The sequence below is a fragment of the Dictyostelium purpureum genome, assembly GCF_000190715.1.
Source record: "Dictyostelium purpureum unplaced genomic scaffold DICPUscaffold_261, whole genome shotgun sequence".
Lineage (NCBI taxonomy): Eukaryota > Evosea > Eumycetozoa > Dictyosteliales > Dictyosteliaceae > Dictyostelium > Dictyostelium purpureum.
Window position 1 is genome coordinate 10,571 of NW_003519597.1, and position 26,632 is coordinate 37,202.

Sequence of the window (26,632 nt, forward strand, 5' to 3'; positions counted from 1 at the left end):
GTAATTTTTATTTTTGAGTTCCAGAAATTCAAATTTTTTTTTTTTGATTATCAATAAAGTTTTTTAAATAAAAATTAAATAAAATTTTGCAAAAAAAACATAAAACTATTTTCTTTTAATTTATTTTTTAATTTTTTTTGTTTTGTTTTGTTTTTATTATAATAATTCATTTTCCAATTCGAAAAGATAATTATAATAAAAATTAATTTTTCCGTCTTTTTGAAATTTCCTTTGTGGATATTCAAAAATTGGAGGGGGTGGCAAAAAAAAAATAACAAAAAAAATAATAAAAAAAATAAATTTAAAACAAAAAAAAAAATATTTAAAATCAAATATATTTTGTGAAAAAAAATAAAAAAAAATAATTAATAAACCCAGGTTTCAAATTATTTTGCAACCTTTTGGAATAAAGAAACACTTCTCAACAATAAATATTAAATGTAATATTTTAGATGTAATTATTTTTTTTAAATATTTATTCAATTTTCATTTTCAATTTCTTTTTTTTTTTCTTTTATTTTTGTTGTTACAAATTATATTTCAGAATTCTGTTCAAATTAATATGAAAAAAAAAAAAAAAAAATTACTCCGCTTTTTGAACATGTTAATAAAAAACACACATAAAAACACACCCAAATTAACAAACACACAAATACATAAAAATAGCACATAAACAACACACTCACAATCTCATTAACCCACATATTATTGACATGCATGGAGGAAAGATATATATTAGCTCGAATCAGAAAATAAAAATAAAAAAAATAATAAAAATAAAAAACAATAAAAATAATAAAAAAAAGAGAAAAAATATAAAAAAAAAAAAAAGTTAATTTAAATAGTAGTCAGTAATTAGAAAATTAACTATACAATAATAAAAAAAGTGCCAGATATAAATATTTACAGCTAATGGTATATATAATTAATTTGTATTTAAATTAAAACTCTTCTTTTTATCAAATATGTTTTATTTTTATATATATATATATAATGGTTCCAAAATAATTAAAGGGGACTAAACCTCATTATTATACCATTAATAGAAAATGTAATAAATAACAGTAATAAATTTAAACTTGGTTTATTTTATTTTTATTTCCTCTATTTCCTTTTAAAAATAAAGAAAAATCATTTTTATTACATATTACAATTTTTAGAAATAAAATTTTATTCTAAATAGGAATATATAATTAATGTGTGTCATATTGTAAATATTAATAAAAAAAAAAACATTATTATAATGGGTTAAAAAAACCCCAGCCTCCTCAAAAATAATTATAAAAGATAAAATAAATGACACATATTGTGCGATATTACATTAAATTATAAATAGTAATAAAATAAATAATTATAATAGTAATAATAGTTCAATTTTCTTTTTATTATCATAAAAGAAAATTATTTTTATTTCTATTTCCTATTTTTTTTTTTTATTTTTTTTTTTTATATTTCACACTTTCTGTGTTTTAAAAATAGATTTATTTAATTTTTATTTTTTAATAAACAGAAAGTAAATTATAGGATAGGATAAAAAATAAAGTTTAAAAGTACATAATATGATTTCTTGTTTTAGTTATAAAAACAAATAAATATAAAAAGTATAGTAATTATAATTTTTCTTTTTTTTTTTCTGTACTTTTTTTTTTTTCTTAACTTTATTCCAATTTAATCTTGTAATTCATCCTTTTTATTATAATTACTAAAACAAATAATAGTTATAAGGTAATAACCAATTTTTCGTTTAATGCCCTGATCCACAACATTCCAAATTTAAATTTATATTAAAAAACTATTATGTAAAAATAGTTTGGGTTGGTGTGTGTGGGGTTTAATTTTTTTTTTTTTATTATTTAAAATTTTTTTTTTTTATAAATATAAATATATTAAAAAGAAATAAAATTTAAAAAATAAATATAGATCTAAAATAGGCTATCTATTATTATTATTTTTTATTTTTTTTCTTTCTTTTTTTTTTTATTATTTTTAATTTTATTTTTTAAAAAATTATTTTAATTTTTTTTAATTATTTTTTTTTATTTTTTTTAAATTATTTTTTTTTTTTTAAAAAAGTTTTGTCTTTTTTTCATTATAGACACTAGACACACGGCCACACAAAAATAATTTTATTTTTTTTTTTTTTTTTTTTTTTTTAGACGCATAAAAATAATAATATTTTTAATATTATTAATAAGATTATCTTTGTTTTAAAAAAAAGGGGATCTGCATATCTAGATCATAATATATACATGTATATATATGTGTGCACAACAACATATATTAAATAATAATTAATAAAAATAATAAAATAAATATTTTTTTTAAAATAAAAAAATAAAGAAAAATAAATTTTTATAATATAATAATAATAAATAAAAATAACAATAGTAATAATAAAAATAATAATAAATAAATAATATAGTATATAAAAAAAATTAAAAACATCGGTTAACAATTAAATATCAATAAAATAATCAGTACTACAAATTATTATATATAGCCTAAATTAAATAATATTATTTTATATTTTTTGTTTTTTTAAAATAACTATACATACCAAACAAACCCTATTTGTACAAAAATAATTTTATATATAACCTAGTTTTTATTTGTTTGTTTATAAATTTTTATATTTTATATATAAACTAATTCTCAAACAAATTAAATATTCAAAATATCCAAACAATATAACAGTAAATATTGCAGAATTTATATAGAAAAAAGAATTTAGAATTTTATACAGGTTTAATTAAAGGATTTCAAATTAGTAACACCAATTTTTTTTTATTTTATTTTATTTACTTACTTTCAAATACAACTTATAAATAATGATTAGTATGGCAATGAGCAGTAAAGGGCAAAATGTAGATGGGGCTGCTGGTAACAGTCAGTCCTCAGAATGGATAATATCTTCATCGTCATCACCATTCCAAACAAATAAAAGATATTCATTAGGTAAATTTCAATAAAACACAATTATAATCAATCTTTTTTCATTGGGTTTTTTAGCTTGTTTATTTTTTATTTCACCACAACCCATTATAGCTTTAAATTTAGAATTTTTTATTAATTTTAAAATTAAAATTTTTAGATCCACCTTATAGTTCAGAATATTCACCTCCGCAGTCACCTTCATCAAATTTATCAGATCCATTACCTTCATTCTTTTATAGTTTAAGATCAGAAGATTCTGATGCTCGTAGGGCAGCAACAGAATATATTATAAATACTTTATCGAACCCAGAAAACGAAAAATTATTAAAGAGTCATTTATCAACAATAGTGGTATTATCAACAGAATCACCTTTTGAAGATGTAACAGAATCATTCACAAATTTTTTAAAACCTCTTTATGTAAACTATCAACTTTTTTTTATCTTATATTGTTTATTATCACACTTAAAGGCACCATCATAATCATTTATCACCACTATCACAAAATTAAATAGATTTTCGAGTGAATATAAATTGTGATGTTCCACACCAGAAAAAAATATCTTTTTTTTTTTCTTTTTATTATAAAAATCAAAAAAAAAAAAAATAGATTTTTATTTGAAAAGAAATTTTTTTTTATAAAAATTACAACCAAAAAAAGAAAATTATGATGATTTTAGACCTTTTCAGTTGATATATATTGTTTTCTTTTTTTTTTTTTTGCCCAAAATATTAATACTAACAATTTTTTTTTTTAATAGGAAAAATTTCATATACCAAAACAAAGAACAACAATTTTTACAACGGAGTCACAATTACCGCAATTGAATACCGATGATGAATTAACAAGAAAATTATTTCAAGATGTATTTTTACAACAAGGTAGAGTTAATCATTTAATTCGTACATTAGGATGGCACCCACAATATTTAGAGAAATTTTTATTGGCATACAACACAATTATGAGAGACCCAGGACCATTACCATTCCACTGGAGAAATTACATTGGTATATTAACAGCAGCACGTTACAAATGTTCCTATATTATATCGCTTCAAGAACACGAATTTTTATTAAATGGTGGTGATTCACGTTGGTTACAAGGCATCGATTATATTCCAGCAAAGTTAAAGAATCTTTTAAGAGTCATTGAATTAATGGCACACCAACCATGGCTTTTACCAAAGTTAGACATTGAATATTTAGTTAAAGGTTCAGATGCCTGGTCAATTGCAGAGTTGGTTCATGCTATGGTTTTAATTTGTACATTTCTTTCATTATCAGGTTTTGTTTTCTGTTGCGGTATTACACCAGAGTGTGGACTTTCAGAGAGTGGTAGCTTATCAAGTAGCTTTTCATTAAATGACAGTGACTGCGAAATTGAAGATACTGCTGCATACGAGAACACCGAAAAGGTTATGGAGCTTTTAAAGAATAGAAGAGGTCAACCAGAGGATGACGACGATGAATATCACGATAGACAACAAGATTTTCATAATGCAGGTATGGAGAGTGAAAGCGGTCCGCCCTCAAATGATCTTTCACAGTCATCATCATCAACTACCACAACCACAAATATCAATCCAAGTATAAATTTAAGTTCATCATCATCTATTCCATCTCTTTCGCAATCACAAGATAGAATGATGGATTTCTCTCGTTATATTGGCAATAATACACTAACACACACCGATTTCGATGTTTCATCAAGAGAATATTCAATTTTCTCGGTTCAAGAATACTCCTGGAGAGAACATGGTTATGAATTGGTTTCAAGATATTTCCCTGATGCCGCACCATTACTTGACGAAGAGTTTTCTTTTGTTTATACTATGACCTATTACAGATTCAATGAGAACACCGATATCGATACATTACCATTCCGTAGAGCGGTTTGGTACTATGTTCAACGTGTTAAAGGTATGCTTCATGATGATTACAACTATCAAGAGGTTAATATGTTTTTAAGTAGAAGTTTAAAGAATTTTGTAAAGAAAGCAGTTTGTTTCCCAGAATCAATTAAAAGAGATGATTATGCTAAACTAGGTTATAGTTTAAAACCTGATGAAAAGTGTCATCTCTCTTTATTAGCCATTTGTTCACATAAACAAGCCTCTTTATTATATGGATTATATACTGTAATGAATTATCAAAATCGTAGATAGAATTTAATAAAAATAATAATAATAATAATAATAAAAATAATAATAATAGTATCAATATCAATATCAATAATAATAATCAATTATAGTTTACAAAAAAAAAAAAAAAAGTTCAAAATCAAAAAAAAAAAAAAAGATCAATTTTTGTGTTTTAAAATAATAATATTTTTTTTATACATTTTTACATAGATTCAATATTATAGAAAAAAATTAAATATAAATAATTAAATAATAGTTAATAATGATTATACATAATAATATAATATAAAAATAAAATTTTTGAAAAAGAAAAATCTAACTAATAGAATAAGGTAGTTAGATATATTTAAATAATAATTTAAAAAAAAAAAAAAACCTCGAATTTATTTTTATATAATTATATATTTTCTATAATTATAATTATAGCAATTTTTATTTTTATTTTTTTGTTTTTTATTTTTTTTTTAATTTTTTTTTTATTTTTTTCATTTTTTATTTAAATTATTTCGTTAAATTAAAAATCATTTTTATTAATATGGTGGTAAATCAAAGAACATTTTTTGATGTAGAAATCGATGGAAAGCCAAGTAAGTTTAAAAAGATTGTTTTTAGAGGATATATAGATATAAATATTAATACGTATTTTGTTATGGTTAGTTGGTAGAATTGTTTTTCAATTATTTAATGATGTTGTACCACTAACTACAGAGAATTTCAGAGTTTTATGTTTAGGTACACAGCATTCTAAGGTATCACACCAGCGTCTTCATTATAAAGGTATTATAGTTATTATAGTTTATAAAATTTAGTTTTACATAATATTAATATTTGTTTTATTATAGGATCACCATTCCATCGTATTATCAAAAATTTTATGGTTCAAGGTGGAGATTTTACAAATAAAAATGGTACTGGTGGGGAATCAATTTATGGTAGAAAGTTTGATGATGAAAATTTTAAAATCAAACATACCGAGCCATATTTATTATCAATGGCAAATGCAGGCCCAAATACTAATGGTTCACAGTTTTTTATAACAACAGCACCAGCACCACATCTTGATGGTAAACATGTCGTTTTTGGAAAGGTAGTTCAAGGTCAAAATGTTTGCGATATTTTAAATTCACTTTTAGTTGATGTGAATGATAAGCCATATGCAGATGTTAAAATTGTACATTGTGGTGAATTGGTATTAAAATCAAATGTTAAGCCAGAGGAATCAGAATCGGAATCAGATAGTTCGTCATCATCATCATCATCGTCATCATCATCGTCTGAGGATGAAAAGAAAAAGAAAAAGAGAAAGAGAAGAGAAAAGAGAAAGAGTAGAAAATCAAGAAAAAGCAAAAAGAATTATTCAGATAGCGATAGTGATAGTGATAGCGATAGTGATGAAGAGAAAAAGAAAAGAAAAAGAAGGAGTCGTTCCAAAGAGAGAAAGTCATCATCTTCATCAAAAAGAGATAGGTCAAGATCAAGTTCTGTTGATCAATTCAAAGACAGATATATACCCAGAAAAAGATCAATTTCGCCACCAGCAAACAAAACAAATAGCATTTCAACAGATTCAGCTGGTAGACAAATCAAAGGTAGAGGTTCAGTAAGGTATCCTAGGGATAACAGAGATAGATATCGAAATAGAGATGATTATAGAGGTGGCTATAGAGGTGGCTATAGAGATACAGATAGATATAGAAATAGAGATGATTATGGAGGTAGCTATAGAGATAGGGATAGTTATTCAGGTAGTGACAGGGACAACAGGGATAACAGAGACAACAGAGACAACAGAGATAACAGAGATAACAGGGACAACAGAGACAACAGAGACAACAGAGACAGCAGAGACAGCAGAGAAAATAGATATATCAGAGATGATAGAGAAAATAGAGAATTAAGAAGAGATACAAAAAGTTATGCTGATATCGACTATTCAGAAAAAGATCTTGAAAATATTAAAGTCACTATTAAAAATAAAAGTGCAAAAGAAGAAGATGAAGTGGTTACAAAGGATAATAAAAAAGAAGATACTGAATTAAAAGATAGAACAAGGGGTAACAATAAAGAAGAGATTCAAGAAGAAATTATTAAAAAAGAAAGTTCGTCATCAAATCGTCGTAATAATAGCGATGATGAAGATAACTATAGAAAAAGAAAAGGTGATAATTCCGATTCCGACTAAAATAAATATATAAATAAAACAATTATACATTTAAAAGTTTTTTTTGCTAAATAAAAATTAATTTTTTTATAAAACCTTTTTTTATTGAAGTTTATATTTAAAATATTTTTAAATTAAAGGTTTAATTTATTTAATAAATATTAGTTTAACTGATTTTGATATTATTGAACCATCATTTGGTATTAGGTTCTCCATGCTACTATTTAGAAATCTGATGGTTTCGACTGATGAGGGAATACTATCGGAAGAGAATGCTTGTTCATAATGAGACCCAAAATAGATATCTTTAACATTTGGGGGGATCATTCCTTTGAATAGCAAAGGTTGGTTAAATTTTTTTCCAAACTTTAGACTTGTGATGGATAAAGGTAAATCGCCAGTAAAAATTGGTTGGTTGAAGGAATCACCTAGAATAAGGGTATCGATGGATGTGGTGCTTAGACACTTGAGTGGTTTATTAAACATAGTAAAGGTGAGTTTCTTTAGTGATGGTGGGAAAGCATTTGGTATTAATGATTGATTGAATCTAAAAAGGGACAGTTCTGTGATCGAGTTTGGAATGTGGCCTATATTAATCGGTATATCATAAAGAGGTAAGTCTAGCTGTTCGACACCAAAAGGAATTGAGTTTTGTGATAAAGGTTCGTTGTAGGTTGATAGGGTTAGTTTTTTAATAGAGTTGGGAAACTCACACCCATTAAGGGGAAAGGAGTATCTAGAGAGTTCGAGGGATGTTAAACATGTACCAAATATATTCTCATTAATTTGTTTTTTGAAATTGAATAGCGAAGCTTGTTTTAATGAGGAGGGAAATATACCGCTTGAAATATTTTTGTTGAATTGAAAAAGATTAATACTTGTAATACTTTGTGGAAGAACACATTTCTTTAACTGTAAATTAAAAGCATTCATTTCTAGAAACAATAGCGAGGATGGAAGTATTCCTTTTTCTAGTGGCTTATTAAAATGGCACAGATTTAGATGTGTAATTGAGTTTGGAAGAATATTTTCTTTATTTAATTGTTGGTTAAAACGAATTAGTTCTAGTTTTTTGACGGATCGAGGAATTTGATTAGGAAAAATCTTTTGGTTAAAATCATATAGATACAGATCTTTAACATTTGGTCCTATTAGTCCTCTTGTAAGTGGTCTGTTAAATGTATCTAATCGAAGTTTTGTTAGAGAATGCGGTAAAGATCCAAGGGATATGTCACCGGGTCCGAATAGCATTGAGAGTTTCAAAAGATTTGGGGGCAAATAACCTGGCAAAATATCTTGTCCGTTTTCGTGCACCTTTAATTGTGTCAGAGATTCTGGTAGAAAATCCAATGGCTCATAATAATTGTGGATTATAAGCTTTGTAACAGTATTGGGAATATCACCAGGTTTGATCGTGTAATCGATGTCGTTGCCGGTGTAGTATATGTTGTAAGTTAATTCGGTTACACCATATGGTATTATATCTGGTTGTAGTAGTTCATTTTCAAAGCTTAATTCCAGTTTTGAAATATAGTTTCTATTTGCATGGGCTATTAATTCTTGGTTGCAATATGCCTCAAAATTTTCATATTTGTTATATAATCTTAAATGTTTGATAATTTCTTGTTTTAAATATGTATTTCGCCAAATAATTAAGAATTTATCTACATGTTTATTGTTATTCATATTATTTATAGATTTCTTTTATTTTTTCTTCGAAACTGATCAATTAATTTAATTTTTTATTTTTTTTATTTTTTTATATTGTGTGTGATTTTAATTTTGTTGTTTTAAATAAATGTTGAAAATAAAAACTGGTATTATAAAAAAAGTAAAAAAGTAATAAATTATAATTTTAAAAATTAATTTTAAAAAATAAAATAAAAATATTTTAAAATTTTTTTTTTTTTATATTTTTTTATATTTTTTTTTTTTTTTTTTTTTTTTTTTTATTATTATTTAAAAAATACTTTTTGATATTTATTTTATTTTACACGTCATAAACTACGTTTAAAAGAAATGAATAATATAATTGTAAATATATCAAATAATGTAAATTCGATCCTTTCAATTGTTGGTAAGGCAACTCTCGATTCTTCAGAGCCAACATCAGGATATTTATTATTAGAGTTACAAAGTAATATTACTTTATAATATTGGGTATTTTTTAAAAATAATAATTTAATATTAACATCATTTCTATTTTATTTTTATTTATAGACGAAACTTTTAAATCAATAGAAAAGTGCGAGGATATTTTAAAAAAGTTATTAGAAAGATTAAAAAAAGAATCATCACACGTAAAATTAAAATCATTAAAATGTATCAAGCATCTAATGTTAAAAGGCAATCCAGTTTTCAAACAGGAATTATTATTAAACTCTAATGAAATTTATAAATGCACATCATATAATGGTAAACAAGATGCTATTTATGGCGATAACCCATATATGTTAGTTAGAAAAGAAGCTCAAGATATTTTAAATATGTTATACCAATATTCAAATAACGATAATAATAGCGGCAACAACAGTAATAATAGTTATAATAATAATGAATTAGCATTATATGAGGGATATGGTAATTCAATTGTAGTGGTACCACAACAACAAAGGGTAATGGTTGGCGTTGGGAGCAGTGGTGCAATTACAAATGCTCCTGTTCAGCAATTAACACCGATGGATGAAATTAAGCAGGATATCAAACAAAAAATACAATCGTTACCATCAAAAGTTTTTAATACAGAACAATCTAAATTAAGTTTTGAATCAGTCCCAAATACAGACCCCAATCAATTTTCTTTGGTACCACTAAGAGATGGTACTCACTTTATAGATAATAGTAATAATAATAATAATAATAACAGTTTCTCAGATACCGATCCAAACAATCCATACTTGGGAACAGATGAATATATTAATATAACAGGTTATATAGGTAATGAAACCTCTTCGAATTTATCCACCTCATCAATTTCAAAATTCTTTTCCTATTATAAACAGTTATCCTCAGAAAGCACTGAAAACGTTCTATCAATTCTTTATTATTCCATTGAGTCATCAAAAAAGTGGCAAACTAAGCAAAAATATCTTTGTTTAATCGAATTTTTAATTGTTCAAAAAATCGAAACAGCAATTCAATTCTATAAATCAAATAATACTCATTTAATTAATATTTCAAATTCGATTCATTTAGGTCCAAGAGAAAAATCAAAGTCGATTTTAAGATTACTTGGCATTGATTTCGAAAAGGATTTACAATCAATTCAAGAGCAGCAAAAAAAACAAAAAGAATTATTAGAAAAACAATATCAAAATAATAATAGTAATAACAATAATAGCAATAATAGCAGCAATAACAGTAATAACAATAGTAATAATCAAACAGGTAGTATTTTTAATTTCGATACAGATCAATCACCTGTAACCTCACCAAATCAAAATTTATTTGGAGGTTTAAATGTAAAAAACAATATGGGTAATAAAAGTAATAATAATTTCAATAATTCAAGTAATAACAATTTAATTGGAGATTTAGATTTCCTTGAAATAAAAAGCGATAATAAAAATAATAATATGAATAATAATATGAATAATATGAATAATATGAATAATAATAATAATAATAAAAATAATAATATCAATAATAATATGAATAATAATAATAATAATATCAATAATAATATGAATAATAATAATAATATCAATAATAATATCAATAACAATAATAAAAACATTAATATTAATAACACTAGTAATAATAGTTTACCAAAAACTGTTTCAAATAGCTTTGATACTTTAGATCCAATATATTCAAATAATAATAATAATAAATCATCCAGTATTATGGATGATTTCGATTTTTCATCTCTTTCTTTTTCAAATACCACACCCTCATCAAATACCCTCAAACCATTATCTCAGTCAACTCCAGCTACACCCATTATGTCTTTAACCCCAGACTCATCATCACCAATTCTCCCACAGGCTACTACTTCAAGAGTCCCAAATAGTAGCGTTAATAGTTCACCATTATTAAAAAGCAGTAATAATGGATTAAATGATTTCGATTTTTTTGCAACTGCACCAAATACAAATAATTGCAATAATAATAACAATAATAATAATAATAATAATATTAAAAATAATATTAAAACAAACAGTAATAATACCAAAGTTAATAGCGATTCTCCATTTGGTATTTTAGATTCTTATATTACAACACAAAAATAAAATTAGAAATAAATAAAATTTATTTGTAAAACCATTATAAAATTATTTTTAAACTATTTTATTTATTAAGATTATTCTTTTCGCTTGTATAATTCTTTGGAATACCACTTAAACCTTCAATAGCGGCTGTTACAGGAGTTTCACCAATTCTCATATCCAAACCTTTGTAAGTTTTGTTTTGTAAATGATTTTCGACCAATGAAATTTGTTTAAAGCTGTTATCTACTGAAACTATTTCGCCACTAGTTGATTGTTGTTCTTGTTGCTGAGTAGATTTATTTTGTAAAACGATTCTACCAGTAACTAATGAGAAATGATGTATATTACCTTCGTCATCTTCAACTTCATCTTCTGGTTTTTCTCTTGTTGATTCTAATTTCTCTTCTAAGAGCTTTGGGAAAACTTTACCAAAATCTGTAACATATTCACCTGTCCATTGTTCATTTCTTAATGCAAGATTTAATTCGAATGGGGTTGCAATTGGTTTATAGAAATCTTTTGAATCAACCATTGTGTTTTCTGAGCATGCAACAATGACATAAATATCTATTTCAGAAAAATTTGCTAATTTTGGAACATTTAAACGACCAACTACAAAAACATATGGTTTTTTACCACTACTTATAATTAATTTTTTTAATCCATCTATAGTTTCAGAGTATTTTGCTATTTTTTTAAATAATTAATAACGTTAATAAATATTATTATTATTATTATTATATATTTTTTAAAGTACTTACCAACTGATAAAGTTGAAACAACAATACCAATAACACTTGCATCTTTACATTTTTCTGAAATATGATATCTTCTCATTAAACTTTTATTTCTTGGTAAGGTTTCTTGTGCGATTTTATTATTATCGATATAATATCTATAAATTGATTGCTGATTAAAGTTTAATAAAATATTTGTCAATGTTAAAGATTCATCACCAATCCAAACAAAACTATAGTTTTTAATATCATCATTTTCGTTTAGGTCAACAATTCTACCTGAAATTAAGTTATTTTTTTCATTATTATCTATATTGTTATTATTGATATTATTATTATTATTATTATTTTTACAACTATTGCTATTTGAATTACAACAACTACTGTCATTATTTTTTGTATTGCCACAGCAACCATCATTATTATTGTTATTTGAACTGCAACAATCACTTACTCCACAGTTTTCGTTGCTAATGCTATTGTTATTGTTGTTGTTATTTTTAAATGATTTTGTTAAATAAATATTATTAAAAGTATTTATATTTGAAACTTTTATATTCTCATTATTTTTGAATTGCTCTGCTAATATTTCTCTTTTGTGGTGGTATAGTAAATCATAAGAATGATATATTTTTGGTTTTTATTTGATTCTATAAAACTATTAAACTCTTTTGTAAAAATTTCAATATCTAAATTTGTTTTTTTTGCCAAATACATATTGAACTGGTATTTTTGATGATCTATTATGCATATATATTAAAAATGAATTAATATTAAAGGATATCGCTATTAATTGCATTTTTTATTACTTACGGTGATAAGCATGAGTGACCATAATGTATTATAAAATCTGCTTTTAAATGTGACGAGGTAACCTCGTCAACACAACATGAACCATATGAAGTGTCACCAAGAATGAATACTTTGATACCATATTCTTGTGGTACACTCTTTTGAATTTTATTTGATAGTTCTGAAGATGCCCATAATAAATAATCTGGTAATTGAAGTGCAATCTGTTTAAAATTATTTTCTTTTATAACACTAATAGATTCATTAACTAAAAAATATTCGTCGAACGAAAAACCTGATAAAATAGTATCTCTATCGTTATCATTTACTTCATTTTGAATATTGTTATTGCTACTGGTATTAAATGATTCTGTATAAATTGATGGTGGTGGTGCCGCAGCCATATTTCGTTTTGTATTTATATTTATTTAAAAAAATGATAATTATTCGTTTTTTTTTTTTTAATTTTAAAATATAAAAAAAAAAAAATAAAAAAAAAATAAAATTAAATTATTTTTTTTTTTTTTTTCAAAATGATATTTAATTTAAAACTATGGAAAGGGAAAATTTCTATTTTATAAACATTAATATAATAATTAATATTAAATGTGTAAACAAATAACTTAAAAAAAAAAAAAAAAATTAAAATTAAAAAAAAAAAAAAAGTTATGCCATTGTTTGTTTACATTTTTAGATCTATTTTTTTATTTATTTTTTAAGATGATGAAGCTTCAAAAGTTGGATGTGTTATATTTTCGTGTGGGAGTGGTTGTGGGTTGGCACTAAAGTGATAGAATAATGGGTAATTTAAGAGATTAAGATAGTCAGAAGTGTAGAGATCGGCATATCTTTGAACTTGCATTGAGAAGAAAGTTGATTTTGAACCATGTTTGAACATTGAACCAAAATTTTTATTGAATGCTAAATTTAATTTCTCATTGGTATCTTTGATGTGTTTGAGTAAAACTTCAATATCTGGTGGTTGAGTTGATTGTGAATCTAAGCCTCTGTAAATTTCTGCTCTAATAAATTCAAGATTCATTAAATGAATATAGGTTTGTTTTTCTTCCTTTGAAACCTTTAATTCATGATCCAATTCAGGTACGATTAAAAGATTTCTCCAACCATGAGTCTTCTTTGATTTGATAATATCAGCAAAAATGTGGTCACCAATATAAAGAACACGACTGCCCTTTGCACCGGTTAATTTTTGGAAAAGTGATAAAGAGCCACCATGGTAAACCTTACCTTTTTCGAATCTATCTTTAACATTGGTAATCTTTAAATTACCAGTTTCAACGTCAACTTCTCTAATTGTGGTACCTTCTGAAAAGAATCTTGGTTTATCAGCACCAACAATAATTACATCGAAATAATCTTTCCATGAATTATATTTTGGATCAAAACCATCCAACATATATGACATTACACTATTGGTATAGTAATATTCGCTGTTTGTTAATAAGAAAACTTTGTTACCATTTTGTCTTAATCTATCAAAGAATACTGGCATATCTTTGGTTTTTCTGATGTATCTATAATTTTGTAATAAATGTTAATATTGTATTATAAATTACTATAATTTATATTTGTGATATTTACTTTGGTAAATCAGCTAAAACTCTTTTCTTGAGACTACCATCGTTATGGACTAAATCATATGCTGTGCGGATATCTTGGAAAAGATTAGAGAATGATAAATCTCCATCAATTTCATGAGATGGGTTTTCTTGATTTGATCCAAGACTGCTTAATGGTGGTGAATTAAATTGTTGTTGTTCATCAGCAATTTCTTCAGTCAATCTTAAGCTACTTTCGGTTTCAATATGATTAACAATATCGCTATATAAACAAGCTTCTGGTAAAGTAAATAATGTATTTAAAAGATAGAAACGACTAAAAAAATAATGATGGTGTGTTAATACATAATTTTAATTGTTATTAGTGTAAACTATATAATAGTTGATATTTACTTTTTTACAATTTCGTCTGAACTAACTCTCATACTTGGATAGAATTCTGAAGTTTGTTTTGGTGTTAATTTCTTTTTGCCGTGAATACAAATAATAATATTTCCAAAGCTGTCAATCTTTAAAAGGTTACCAAGCTCTTTGTCTAAAAATAAACCTCTAATTGGGAAATTTGGATCATATTTTAATTTTTTAATTGATTTTGGATAGCCGATTTCTAAAAGTCTTTCAATTACCATATCATATGCTAATTCTTCAAACTCTGGTGAATTATAAACGGCTAATGTGTAATCCATATCGACTGTAATAAAAACAAAATAAGTTAGATTTTTAAAATTATAATAATAACAATTAAAATATAATTAATAATCGAATACATACAACCAAAGAATTCAATTCTGTCAAGTTTGATATCTCTATTAACAAAGACTCTTTTTAAAGCTTCTCTCTTGTGAATTGGTGGGAGATTTTGAGCTGAAACATCCTTGTAGTTTTGCAATTCTTCTTCAGTTGGTGGATTTGATAATTCATCTATATAAAAAAATTAAAAAATTAAAATAAATCCACAAGATTTTTAGATATTTATAAAAATAATTTTCTTTTTTTTTTTTTTTGGACCTGTTTTTGATTAAATATTATAATATTATTTCTATAATACATACTTAAACTATATTGGTGAAGATTTGGGAATAATGGTTTGTTTGGTGATTTGTGACCTAAAGCAATTTCTTCAAGTGAGTTTTTCCTAATAGAAATCATTTTAAAATATTAGAATATTAGTAAGAGTGATGGTAATTGAAATTATAATAAAGAAAATTGGTCAAAAAAAATAAAAAATAAATATAAAAAAATTTAAACAAAAAAAAAAAAATATACAATAATAATATATAACAAAAAATAATAAATATATAAATGATAAAAAAACTAATTATTGTAATAAATAATCATTATTGTCATTGTTGATTTATTAATAATATGTCAAAAAAATATTTAAATATTTAAATAAATAAAAATATAATCTGTTACAATTAATTAAGATAAATAATACAAAGTCCACTACCACATTTATTTAAATACAACTATTGTTATGTTTTTTAAAATAAAAATAATAATAATAATAAAAATAAAAATAAAAATATTAAAAAAAAAAAAAAAAAACAAGTGATAAATAACCCCCCCCCGTTTATTATAATTAAAAAAAAAAAAATAGAATGAGGGGAAATAATTATTATTATAATTTATAAAAAAACATTATTGTGATTAAAAAACATAAGACAAAAAAAAAAATACATACTCTTCATCTAATCTTCTTCTGTCCATTAAAAGACCTGGATTTGATGATCTTAATCCAGGGGTGAGGTTTTTGGTTGGTGTGCCTGGGTTTGGTGGAGTTGCGGTATTATTATTATTATTATCCATATTTATTTGTTAACAGTATATTAAATTTGAAAAAATGAAATTTTTTTTTTAATTTTGATTTTTATATAAAAAAAAATTAAAAAAAATAAATTGGAAAAAAAAAAAAAAAATTAATTAAATAAATAAATTCAAAAAAAAATTTAAAAAAAATCTTTGAAATGATCATTTTGTGATAAAATAATCTTTTTTTTTTTTTTCCCTTGAAAAAGAAAAAAAATTTTATTAAAAAAAAATTTTTCTATTTTTTCCCCTTCCCCAAAAAAAAAATTGTTTTTTAAATTAAAAAAAAAAAAAAAAAAAAAAAAAAAAAAATTTTAATACATAAATATTAAGGTTAATTTTCAAAAAAGTTTACTAATTGTTTTACTTTTATTGAATCTTTTTTATATGTTCCAAATGATGGTGATTTTGATAATAATATATTTTCATTATTATTATTGTTATTGATATTTTTTAATGTATTATTTTCTTTATTGAATTGTAGCCCATGTAATGTCCCACTTTTTTTTAAAATTGGTCTTGGGTTTAAATTAAAGTTATTAATATTTGTACTATTATTACATTGGATTGTGGATGTATTGTTAAGGCTATTGCTATTGTTGTTATTAATAATATTATTATTGTTAATATTATTAATATTACCTCCAATATTATTTAATATATTATTATTTTTCAAAATATCGATACTACTAAAACTTCTTTTATTTGGGGATAAAAAACATTTGTTATTGTTTGGAGTTGTTATGTTATTAATATTGAGTGGTCTTGATGCTAGTGCTGTATTAGTAGATTTGATTGATGGACTCTTATTTGGGCTATTAATTGTTTTGGACATATTATTTTTACCAATACTGCTATTATACATATTAATGGATTGAGTTATTTGTTTTCTTGGTGAGGTGATGGATGTTTCTAAATTTGAATTTTCATTACTAAATTCGGTTTTCTTCAAAGGAATATTTATTTTTCTTGGTGATAAAGGTTGTGAACTTCTTAATGTGGGTGAGGTAATTGGTGTTTTGACATATTGTTGGGTCTGTTGAGTTGGTGTTTGGTGTTGGGATGGTGTTTGAGGTAATGGTGGCAGTGTTGGAGATATTTCTTTTTGAAAGGTTTTAGTGGATATAGAAAGGGTGGAAGCTGATCTTTTTTGCAATGGTTTTCGAGGAGATATTTGGATAGATAATGGGTGTGGTGTATCTACAATATGATTTACATATGATAAAGATGATAATGGAGGTAAAATGCTGCAGTTATTGGAGTTGGTAGAGTTATTCACAACACTATTTATTGTTGGTGATGGAAATTGGGTGCTATTTGGTCTTGATGTATTAAAGCTATAAAATGAGTTATATGGAGAAACTAAAATCTTTAGTTGTTCTTTCATCGGACATCATCGAATAACTCTTAAAGGATGCTGTTGAAACTGATGAAATTATCGAAGATTCTTGAATGGGAGTTGAAATATTGTAATGATGACCTTTGAGAATAAGTAGGTGTTACAATTGCATCTGATGATATATTTAAAAGTGGCATCGAGTCTTCAATATCGATAGTGTCATTTTTATTTTCGTTGTATTTGTCATTATTATTATTATTGTTGTTGTTGTTGCTATTATTTGTTTCAATATTGTCAATGTTTAAATTTATCATTTTTGGAGATTTTATTAAGTCCTTTTGAGGGTTATCTTCAATAAATTCTTGTAAACATTCATCGATTTCAGCAATTGCATCATCTAGTTGTTTATTTCTACTTTTGGTTAAAATATTTGAATTTTCATATTTTTTTTCATAACTCGATATATCTTCTTCATGGTTAGAAGCTGAGCCTTTAATGCTAACTGGTTTAATACTTGGGAGTTCTGGTGATAGACATAGTGGTGTACTTTTTAAGGTGGCCAATTGAATTTTTTCTTTCGACGAATCATTTAAAATTGTAAATAGTCTTTCATTTATTTGGTTAAGTTCTGAAACTTTTTTCTTTAAATTTAAAATTTCTTCATTTCTCTTTAAAAGTAATAGTTTTGTTTGATCTAATTCTATTCTTAATTTTTCATTTTCATCCATATTGTCATTTGTTGAGTGATTAAAATGGGTTGAAAGTGTTTTTTTTAAACCAATTGATATACCAGTTTGGGAAAGTCTTTTATTTAATTTTTTACTTGGATTTTCTGCAATTTTAAAATGATGGTTATTGTTATTATTGCTATTATTTATATTGTTATTGTTATTGTAGATTGCTGGGATTTGTGGTGGAAGTTGAGAGCCCATTTTTGGTGATCTATATGAAGGGGTATTTGACGCTGATTTTGTTTGTGGAGTTGATGAAAATAAATTTTTTATTTTTTGACCTATATTACCATTGTTATTTGTATCTGAATGTTCATTTGATGAAATAGAATAGTCTGAGTAGTCATCTTCATCCAATCTATTATTTGAAGCGCCATCAGAACCAATGTTCCTAATTATAATTTTATCGGTAATATTACTTTCTTTTTCCACTATTCCCACTATCCCATTGCTATTGCTATTATAACTGTTATTCAATAGTTTAAAAAGTGATAGTCTTTTTTTTAATTTAAACTTCTTTGAATTTGATTCATTCGATTTGTATATAAATTCATCCACTGAACTGATACTGTTGCTTCCACTATTATTACTGCCACTTAAATTATTTATTTTTTTATTTTTTAATGACATTTTTTTTTTAATTATTACAATTTTAGATTACTAAACAATAAATAAATTTAACACTCAATATTAATAAAAATTATTTTTTTAATATTTGATGAAGATTATTTGTATTTTTGATATTATTTATCAATAGGGTTTTAATAAAAAAAGTTACAAAGTTATTTTTTAAAACCAAACAATCATAATGATGATATGAAAACTACATAAAAATATTATTATTATTTAATACATATAATAGTGTATTGATCTATATTTATATAAAATATTTACAAACAACATAACAAAATAAATAAATAAATATAGTTTATAAAATTTAAAATAAACAATGGATATTATTTTTATGGGGAAAAAAGGAATTGATTATTTTTAAGTAGTTTTATTTTTAAAAATACTATTTAATTAATTGTTGTATATATACAATTTTATTATTACTATAACTACAATTTATAAATAAATTAAAACAAATATTTTATAATTTTATTATTGGGTGGGGAAAAAAATAATTAAAAAATGAAAAAAAAATATATATATAATATAAATTATTAAAAAATAACAAATAAAAACAAAAATTATTAACAATATAGTATAATGGTTTTATAAATATTTAAATTATTTGTGATTATCTTTTGAAATGTATGATGTAGTCCCCAACAAAAAATAGGGTAAAGAAAAAAAAAAATATATGAAATTTTAATAAATAAATAAATAAATAAATAAATAAATAAATAAATAAATAAATAAATAAATAGATTAAAATATAAATAAATATTTAAAATAAATTGAATAATAATAAAATAGTTGTATTTATACACTTTTTTTATATATAGGGTGTATATATAGCTATTATTATTATTATTATTATTTATTATTATTTTTATATAATATAAACTTTATAATAGATATATGATAAAATTAAAAACAAAAATGAGCAAGACAACAAAAGAATATACACACAAAAAATATAATATAATAAAATAAAATAAAATAAAATAAAATAAAATAAAATAAAATAAAAATTAAAAAAAATGGAAAAAAAAAAAAAGAAAGAACAATGTATTTTCCTATTAATGATTGTGTGTGAACTGTTAAACTGTGTGTAGAGTAGTGTTTGAATGTGAAATACAGAATTAATGTGTTAAGAGTGGTATGTTTTTATGTGTTAAATAAATCTTTGAGTGTGAGTTTTTGCTCTATTAATTTTAAATTTTATATATAATAAGTTTTTTTTTTTTGGAGAACCCACTCACTTTTAAAATGGGTGTGGGAAAGTAACTTTTAAAATGGGTGAGTGCATGTGTGTGTTTTATCGAAAATGTTTAAAAATGTGTACATATATTTACTTTTATGTATATATATATTTTTTTTTTTTGAATAATAAAAAAAAAATAAATGGGTGAAAAAAAGTGTGATGTTTTTTAAATATGTATAAATTCCGATTTAAACCTATATTTAGAATATTTTTTATATATATAATTCGATAATATATAAATCATAATTATTTTAAAATAAAATTTTTGAACCACTAAGTTGTAATAATACTTTTGAAACCAAGTTTAAAAGGTTATTTAAAGAATTTGAAAGAAAAAACAACCCCAACATTAAAACAATAATAAACATAGCAATAATATAACAATGATTCTTTGAACAGATATTTTTTTTAATTTTAAATTATGTTAACTACTATAGAAGTATTATTTTTTATTATAATTTTTTTCTGTTATCATTATAATAATTTTTAAACAAAAAATAATCCAAAAATAGTTTTTTATTGCCATTGTTTTTTATTGATAGTCTATAATTTACTTTCAAAAATATTACTATTATTGTTATTGGAATTTCTTTTAAAAGTATCACATTGATATTGTTGGGATAACTGATTTTGGTATTGTTGTTGATTTATCTTTGTTAAAAATTCTGAATATTTTTTTCCCCCAATTTGAAGTGGGTTATTGCTATTGTTATTGTTATTATTATTTGTATTTGTATTATTATTATTATTATTATTATTATTATTATTATTATTATTAGTAGTATTTAATGGTGGTGGAGTGATTTGAAGTTTCCATAGCGCTCTTAAAAATTTATTTGTTTTACTTGATTTCATTAAATCTAACGAAGCTTTATCATTACCGTTGGAATACTGGAAGAAATTCATAAGGGATACAGCTGGTATGGAGAAATTTAACTCTGTGATGATTAAACCATTCTTCTGTTTTGCGTTACATGTAACAATACCCAAAAAGTTACCCTTGCAATCAAATAAACCACCACCACTATTGCCAGAGTGAACTGATGCTGTGGTTTGATAACTTACTGCGCATCCATCAACAGAAACTATATTTGAAATTACTCCACGAGTGACACTAATGGGAGGATTTTGATTTGGGGGAATTAGAGGAAAACCTAAAACAAATACTCTTTCACCATATTTCGGATTTAAAAGGGGATTGCAAACAACATGGTTAAATTTAATTAGACTCTCATCGTAACTATTACTATTGTGGACACTACTATGATTATCGTTATTATAATGGTCTAACTCGTTTTGAATAAGTTTAATTTTAATTAATGCAATGTCTAAATGAGTATGTGATATATATTCAATAGAACCTTTGCACCATATATATTTTTGATTTGATTGTTGTTGATTAAATAAATGAGTTTGTAAACTATTAAATGATTTGATTGAATTTTTATTTATTCTAATATCTACTAGTTTATCTTTATACAATGATTCCGGGTATGCTAATTGTTCCTGTGTGACTTGTTGTTGTTGTTGATTATTACTGTCTTGCTGTAATGAGGGTATTATTAAATGAGCGTTTGTTAAAATATAACCATTTTCACTTATTAAAACACCGCTACCCCATGAATTTTTAAATTGAACAAGTACAATTGAATTTTGGCATTGGGTTACAGCTTGTTGAATTGGATCATAAATTGAGGGAGATGTTAATAAATACTGTGGAAATATTGATAATGGTGGCTCCTCTAGTTTTGAAAGGTAGCAATGAATAGGAATAACTGGAGCTAAGGTGAATGGTAATTTATCATTTTTAGATCTAATTGGAGGGGCTACAATACCAACTAATAAACCTTGTCTATTAAATACAGCACTACCTTCATTTCCAGGTAATGATCTGGCGTCGATTAAAAACATGGATGGATTACTTGAAGATTGAGGTGTTGGTGCTATACAGTTGCATATAATACCACTACTAATAGAATTTAAAAACATAGTTGGAGATATAAAGCCAAATGGACTACCAACAACATATATCCTATTTCCACTTCTTTCTTGTAAACTATTACCAATTGTTACTTGGGTAACAATGTTATTATTATTATTATTATTATTGTTATTTTTATTGTTATTGTTATTGTTATCTATATTAATTGATGATATTAGTGGTGTTTTGTCAATTAATTCTATTATTATTAAGCCAAATGATGACTCATATAAAGATCCTTGGTTTGATAGTATAAAATGATTTTTTAATTTGCTTAAAACATTTATTGTCGATTGGCCACAGCTAATATAGTCTATATATCTGCATGATTTCCATGAATTTATTGGGTCGTATATTTTATTATCAAAATTATTGTCGTTATTACTATTATTACTATTATTACTATTATTAGTAACTACATCGCTTTCTAAAAGGATATCGATTGATATATTTTTTAAAATCTTTTCGATTGAAACCTTAGTATTGATTGATATGAATGAGTCATTGATTGAATTTTTATTTCTTTTTTTATAATCGTTTTGTATAAATGGTAAAAATATAGCTGGTGATGTAATAATTAAACCTCTAGATAAATCTATAATGAACCCACTGCAACTGAATATTACTTTTCCATTTCTTTTTTTATTTTTTTATTTTTATTTTTTTTTAATTTTAAATTAAAAAATTTTTTAAATTAAAATAAGAAATTAAAAAAACTTGAAATTAAAAAATTTGAAATTAAAAGTTAAAAAAATACATACGATGTATATGAAAATGATCTTGATCGACTGTTTGATAGGTTACTATTAGTATTACTATTATCTATTCCTGAAACTCTAACTATAACACTTGAATTTCTTAAATTTGAAATTTTTTCTGAATAAACTTCATCACTGTTACCAGTGACACTATTTATATCACCCATATTATTAAACGATAACTATTTATTATTGTTATTTTAAAGTAATAAATAAATGGATAAATATAATATGTTTAAAGAAAAAAAAAATTATTTAATTATAATGAAAAAATAATTTTTTTTTTTAATTTTTTTTTTTTAAATTTTAAAAAATAAAATTAAATTTTTTTTTTTTATTTTTTATTTTTTTGAAAATTAGCCATCATCACCAAATATATCATCATATTAAACCAATTTAAAATTATTATAATTTTTTTTTAATATAAATTTAATATATATAAAGAAATCATGATGATTAAATATTTATTTGTTTTAATTTTAATTTTACAAAGTGTTTTTGTATTTTCAGAAGAGGTATCAAAAGATTTTGATGCCAAGCCACAAGGTAATTTAGAAACTGTTGATATGAGCTTGGTAAGTATCTATTTATTTTTATTTTGATATTAGCTCCCTTTTTCTAATTGGTTTTATTTTCAATATTCAGGGTGATTATAAATGTGAATTTAGTTATGTTAGTACTGGAGGATCCAATGAACAGTGGGTTATTCATATTAACGATAATAGTGACCATGTTGTATGTATTATAGGTAGACCAAATCCACCAAAATCATATTTACTTTTCCACGATTTTACAGCAACTTTAACCAATACAAAAACAGGTAAACTTTCATCACCACTCAATGTCGAAGTTTATGATAACGAAGGAACCACTCTCATGAATGACCAATTTAAAGTTATCGAAAATAAAGTAGTACCTGATAAAAACTTTGGCAAGAATATAGTTTTAGTTCAATTACTTTTAAATAAATAAAAATAAAAATATATATAACTTCAAAATCATATTAAATCATACACACACATATGTGTGTGTGTTTTTATGTAATATAAAATATAAACAAATAAAAATTTAAATATAAATTATATTTAATAGTAGAGTGTTTTCAATATATTTTTTATTTATTGTTTATTTTATGGTCTTCTAGAGGATGATAATGAGTTATTCTTTTTTTTGGGTGTTTCAACATTTGAAGCGGATGAAGAAATTGAAAAACCAATACCTAATTGAGAATTTTGACCGGATAATGTTGGAGTTTGTGGTGGGCCACCAAAAAGACTGTTGGATGAGGCTGAAAGACTATTTGTAGATGCTAACGAGCCACTACTCCCTGATGAACCGAAAAGGCCGGCACCAGCTCCAATTGCTAATGAAGGTATAACAACACCTGTTGATGTGACTGTTGATGAAGAGGAGGTTGCTGTTGATGATGTTGATGGATTGGTTTGACCTAATGATGTATTTGTACTACCTAAACTCCCTAAACTCCCTAAACTCCCTAAACTTGATGTTGCACTACCTAAACTTGATGAGGTACTGCCTAAACTTCCAAAGCTACTACTTGAATTATTATTGTTGCTGCTGCTGATACTATTATTGTTGTTACCAAACGAGTTTGAATTTAAAAATGAAGAGTTTTGTTGTGGTGTTGAGCTAATAAATGAATTATTAAAAGGTAAAGATGAGCTAAATGATTGTTGTGGTTGTTGTTGTTGATTTATTGGTGATGTTGATGGTCTGATGGATGACCCAAATAACGACGATTGTGAGGCCATATGAGATGATTGAAAACCACTATTATATCCATTATAATGGCTGGTATTTAAAGATTCATTTTGATTTTCATTATATTTAGGTTGTTTTAAAAATGGGTTGTAAGTTGAGTTATAGTATTTCTTTTTTATAAAAAGAAAATGTTTCTTTTGTCTTTCTAATTCTGAAACTAAACTTTCTACATAATATGCTAAATTTCTTAAAATTGTTTGATTTGATTTTAATGTTGATATAAATGCTAATATATTAAAAAATAATAAAAATAAAAAAAATCATCAGTATGATAATAATAATAAATTGATAATTAATAACATTAAATAATTATTTACATTCTTGATATGATAAATTTTGTGAGTGACTTTTGTGAACTGGTGCAATACATGAGATATTTTGTTTAATTGTATCGATTTTGCTAATTAATACATCAACTATTCTTACCATCTCGTTTGAGGGTCTTGATTGTATAAAGATACTATTAATTTGAATTGAAAGTAAATGAATTTGTTCATTAATTAAAACGAGTGGCTTTTCTAAATTGGTTTCCAAGTATGAAAATGATTGGATATGAATGTCATAGTTATTATTTAAATTGTCTATAAGTGATCCGATTTGATCTAAACTTTTTGATACTTGGTCAATTTCTGGTGTATATGCTGAAAATGAATTCATAATTGCGCCATTTTCAATTATCATTTTACTATAGTGGTATGGTATTTAATTTAAATGTGATAAAATAAAGGTTAGTTGATTATTTAATTTTTATTATAATAATTATAATTATAATAATTACTTTAATTTTTGTAACTCTGCTTTTAATTGTGGTGGTAAATCTGAAAATTTAGTTGATTCGGTATATGCTGGTTGTTGAATTTGTGATTGTTGTAGTTGTGTTGCTTGTGGTTGCATCTGTGAAAATAATCCACCATTGTTACCACTTGTTGGGAATCCCAATGATGATTGTCCACCAAACAATCCACCACCTGCAGATGGATTAATAGGTGAACCACCAAATAATCCACTACTTGTAGGTTGGGAAGTTGTTGAGCCACCAAATAATCCGCCGCCTGTAGATGGAGTAGCTGTTGAACTACCAAATAACCCACCACCAGTAGAAGTTGTTTGACTACCAAACATTCCACCAGCTGTTGATGGATTTGCTGTTGAACCACCAAATAATCCACTACCTGTTGTTGATGTTGATGATAATGATGATGTTGATTGACCACCAAATAATCCACCTCCAGTAGATGGAGTTACTGTTGAACCACCAAATAGTCCTCCACTGCTTGTTGGTGTTGTATTTGAACCACCAAATAATCCACCGCTAGTTGGTGTTGTTGTTGAACCACCAAATAATCCACCACCACTTGTGGGTGTAGTTGAACCAAACAAACTAGTTCCGCCTCCAAACATTTTATATTTTTATTTTAAAACTACAGATCTATTAAACAATAATAACAATAATAAAAAACCTAAAAAAGATAAATATATATTTTAAAATTTGTAGTTTTGTTTTCTTTTTTAGTGGTTTCTATTATTAAAAATTATAAAATGAAATAAATAAAAAATAAAAATATTTGAATTTTTTTTTTTAATTTTTTAAAAATATTTAAATATTTTTTTTTAAAAAATTTTTTTTCGACTTTTTTTAAATTATTTTTAATTTTTATTTTTATTTTTTTTAATTTTATTTTTTAATTTCAATGGGGGTGATTGAAAGTTCATATATTTAATTAATATAATTGCAACATACTTATCTATTTTTATAAATAATATTATATAATAAAAAAATAACCTTCATTACAATAATATAAC

General features: G+C 24.1%; 9 protein-coding genes across 9 annotated transcripts; 4 read left to right on the forward strand and 5 right to left on the reverse strand.

Annotated features, from left to right (window-relative positions):
- The first annotated feature begins 2,694 nt into the window (after nt 1-2,694).
- On the forward strand, nt 2,695-5,190 carry DICPUDRAFT_98918 (uncharacterized protein). The gene is made up of 3 exons (XM_003291123.1): nt 2,695-2,955; nt 3,092-3,354; nt 3,696-5,190. Exons 1-3 carry the CDS (start codon nt 2,829-2,831, stop codon nt 5,097-5,099), a joined length of 1,794 nt encoding a protein of 597 aa, XP_003291171.1. The 5' UTR covers nt 2,695-2,828; the 3' UTR covers nt 5,100-5,190.
- A 420-nt stretch (nt 5,191-5,610) lies between these two features.
- On the forward strand, nt 5,611-6,204 carry DICPUDRAFT_38584 (uncharacterized protein; the record flags this gene model as incomplete). Its single annotated transcript, XM_003291124.1, has 3 exons — nt 5,611-5,662; nt 5,733-5,852; nt 5,918-6,204. Coding segments are annotated over 3 exons (459 nt in total), but the record flags the coding sequence as incomplete, so codon positions are not given.
- A 1,179-nt stretch (nt 6,205-7,383) lies between these two features.
- On the reverse strand, nt 7,384-8,922 carry DICPUDRAFT_38611 (uncharacterized protein; the record flags this gene model as incomplete). The annotated part of the gene is made up of 2 exons (XM_003291131.1): nt 7,384-8,300; nt 8,706-8,922. The coding sequence occupies 2 exons, from the start codon at nt 8,920-8,922 to the stop codon at nt 7,384-7,386; spliced, it is 1,134 nt and encodes a 377-aa protein (XP_003291179.1).
- Nucleotides 8,923-9,255: 333 nt separating this feature from the next.
- DICPUDRAFT_89281 (uncharacterized protein) lies at nt 9,256-11,468 on the forward strand (the record flags this gene model as incomplete). Its single annotated transcript, XM_003291125.1, has 3 exons — nt 9,256-9,373; nt 9,457-11,182; nt 11,237-11,468. 3 exons carry the CDS (start codon nt 9,256-9,258, stop codon nt 11,466-11,468), a joined length of 2,076 nt encoding a protein of 691 aa, XP_003291173.1.
- A 58-nt stretch (nt 11,469-11,526) lies between these two features.
- Nucleotides 11,527-13,380, reverse strand: DICPUDRAFT_155754 (uncharacterized protein; the record flags this gene model as incomplete). The annotated part of the gene is made up of 3 exons (XM_003291132.1): nt 11,527-12,134; nt 12,209-12,777; nt 12,998-13,380. The coding sequence occupies 3 exons, from the start codon at nt 13,378-13,380 to the stop codon at nt 11,527-11,529; spliced, it is 1,560 nt and encodes a 519-aa protein (XP_003291180.1).
- Nucleotides 13,381-13,652: 272 nt separating this feature from the next.
- DICPUDRAFT_49670 (5'-nucleotidase) lies at nt 13,653-16,379 on the reverse strand. The gene is made up of 6 exons (XM_003291133.1): nt 16,241-16,379; nt 15,609-15,691; nt 15,328-15,477; nt 14,950-15,247; nt 14,579-14,872; nt 13,653-14,511 (listed from the first exon to the last, which is right to left on the reverse strand). The coding sequence occupies exons 1-6, from the start codon at nt 16,363-16,365 to the stop codon at nt 13,692-13,694; spliced, it is 1,770 nt and encodes a 589-aa protein (XP_003291181.1). The 5' UTR covers nt 16,366-16,379; the 3' UTR covers nt 13,653-13,691.
- A 3,832-nt stretch (nt 16,380-20,211) lies between these two features.
- Nucleotides 20,212-23,214, reverse strand: DICPUDRAFT_155757 (uncharacterized protein; the record flags this gene model as incomplete). The annotated part of the gene is made up of 3 exons (XM_003291134.1): nt 20,212-20,249; nt 20,863-22,874; nt 23,051-23,214. 3 exons carry the CDS (start codon nt 23,212-23,214, stop codon nt 20,212-20,214), a joined length of 2,214 nt encoding a protein of 737 aa, XP_003291182.1.
- A 339-nt stretch (nt 23,215-23,553) lies between these two features.
- Nucleotides 23,554-24,004, forward strand: DICPUDRAFT_22581 (uncharacterized protein; the record flags this gene model as incomplete). Its single annotated transcript, XM_003291126.1, has 2 exons — nt 23,554-23,622; nt 23,693-24,004. Coding segments are annotated over 2 exons (381 nt in total), but the record flags the coding sequence as incomplete, so codon positions are not given.
- Nucleotides 24,005-24,134: 130 nt separating this feature from the next.
- On the reverse strand, nt 24,135-26,340 carry DICPUDRAFT_98923 (uncharacterized protein). The gene is made up of 3 exons (XM_003291135.1): nt 25,608-26,340; nt 25,147-25,514; nt 24,135-25,055 (listed from the first exon to the last, which is right to left on the reverse strand). Exons 1-3 carry the CDS (start codon nt 26,228-26,230, stop codon nt 24,178-24,180), a joined length of 1,869 nt encoding a protein of 622 aa, XP_003291183.1. The 5' UTR covers nt 26,231-26,340; the 3' UTR covers nt 24,135-24,177.
- Between the last annotated feature and the right edge of the window lie 292 nt (nt 26,341-26,632).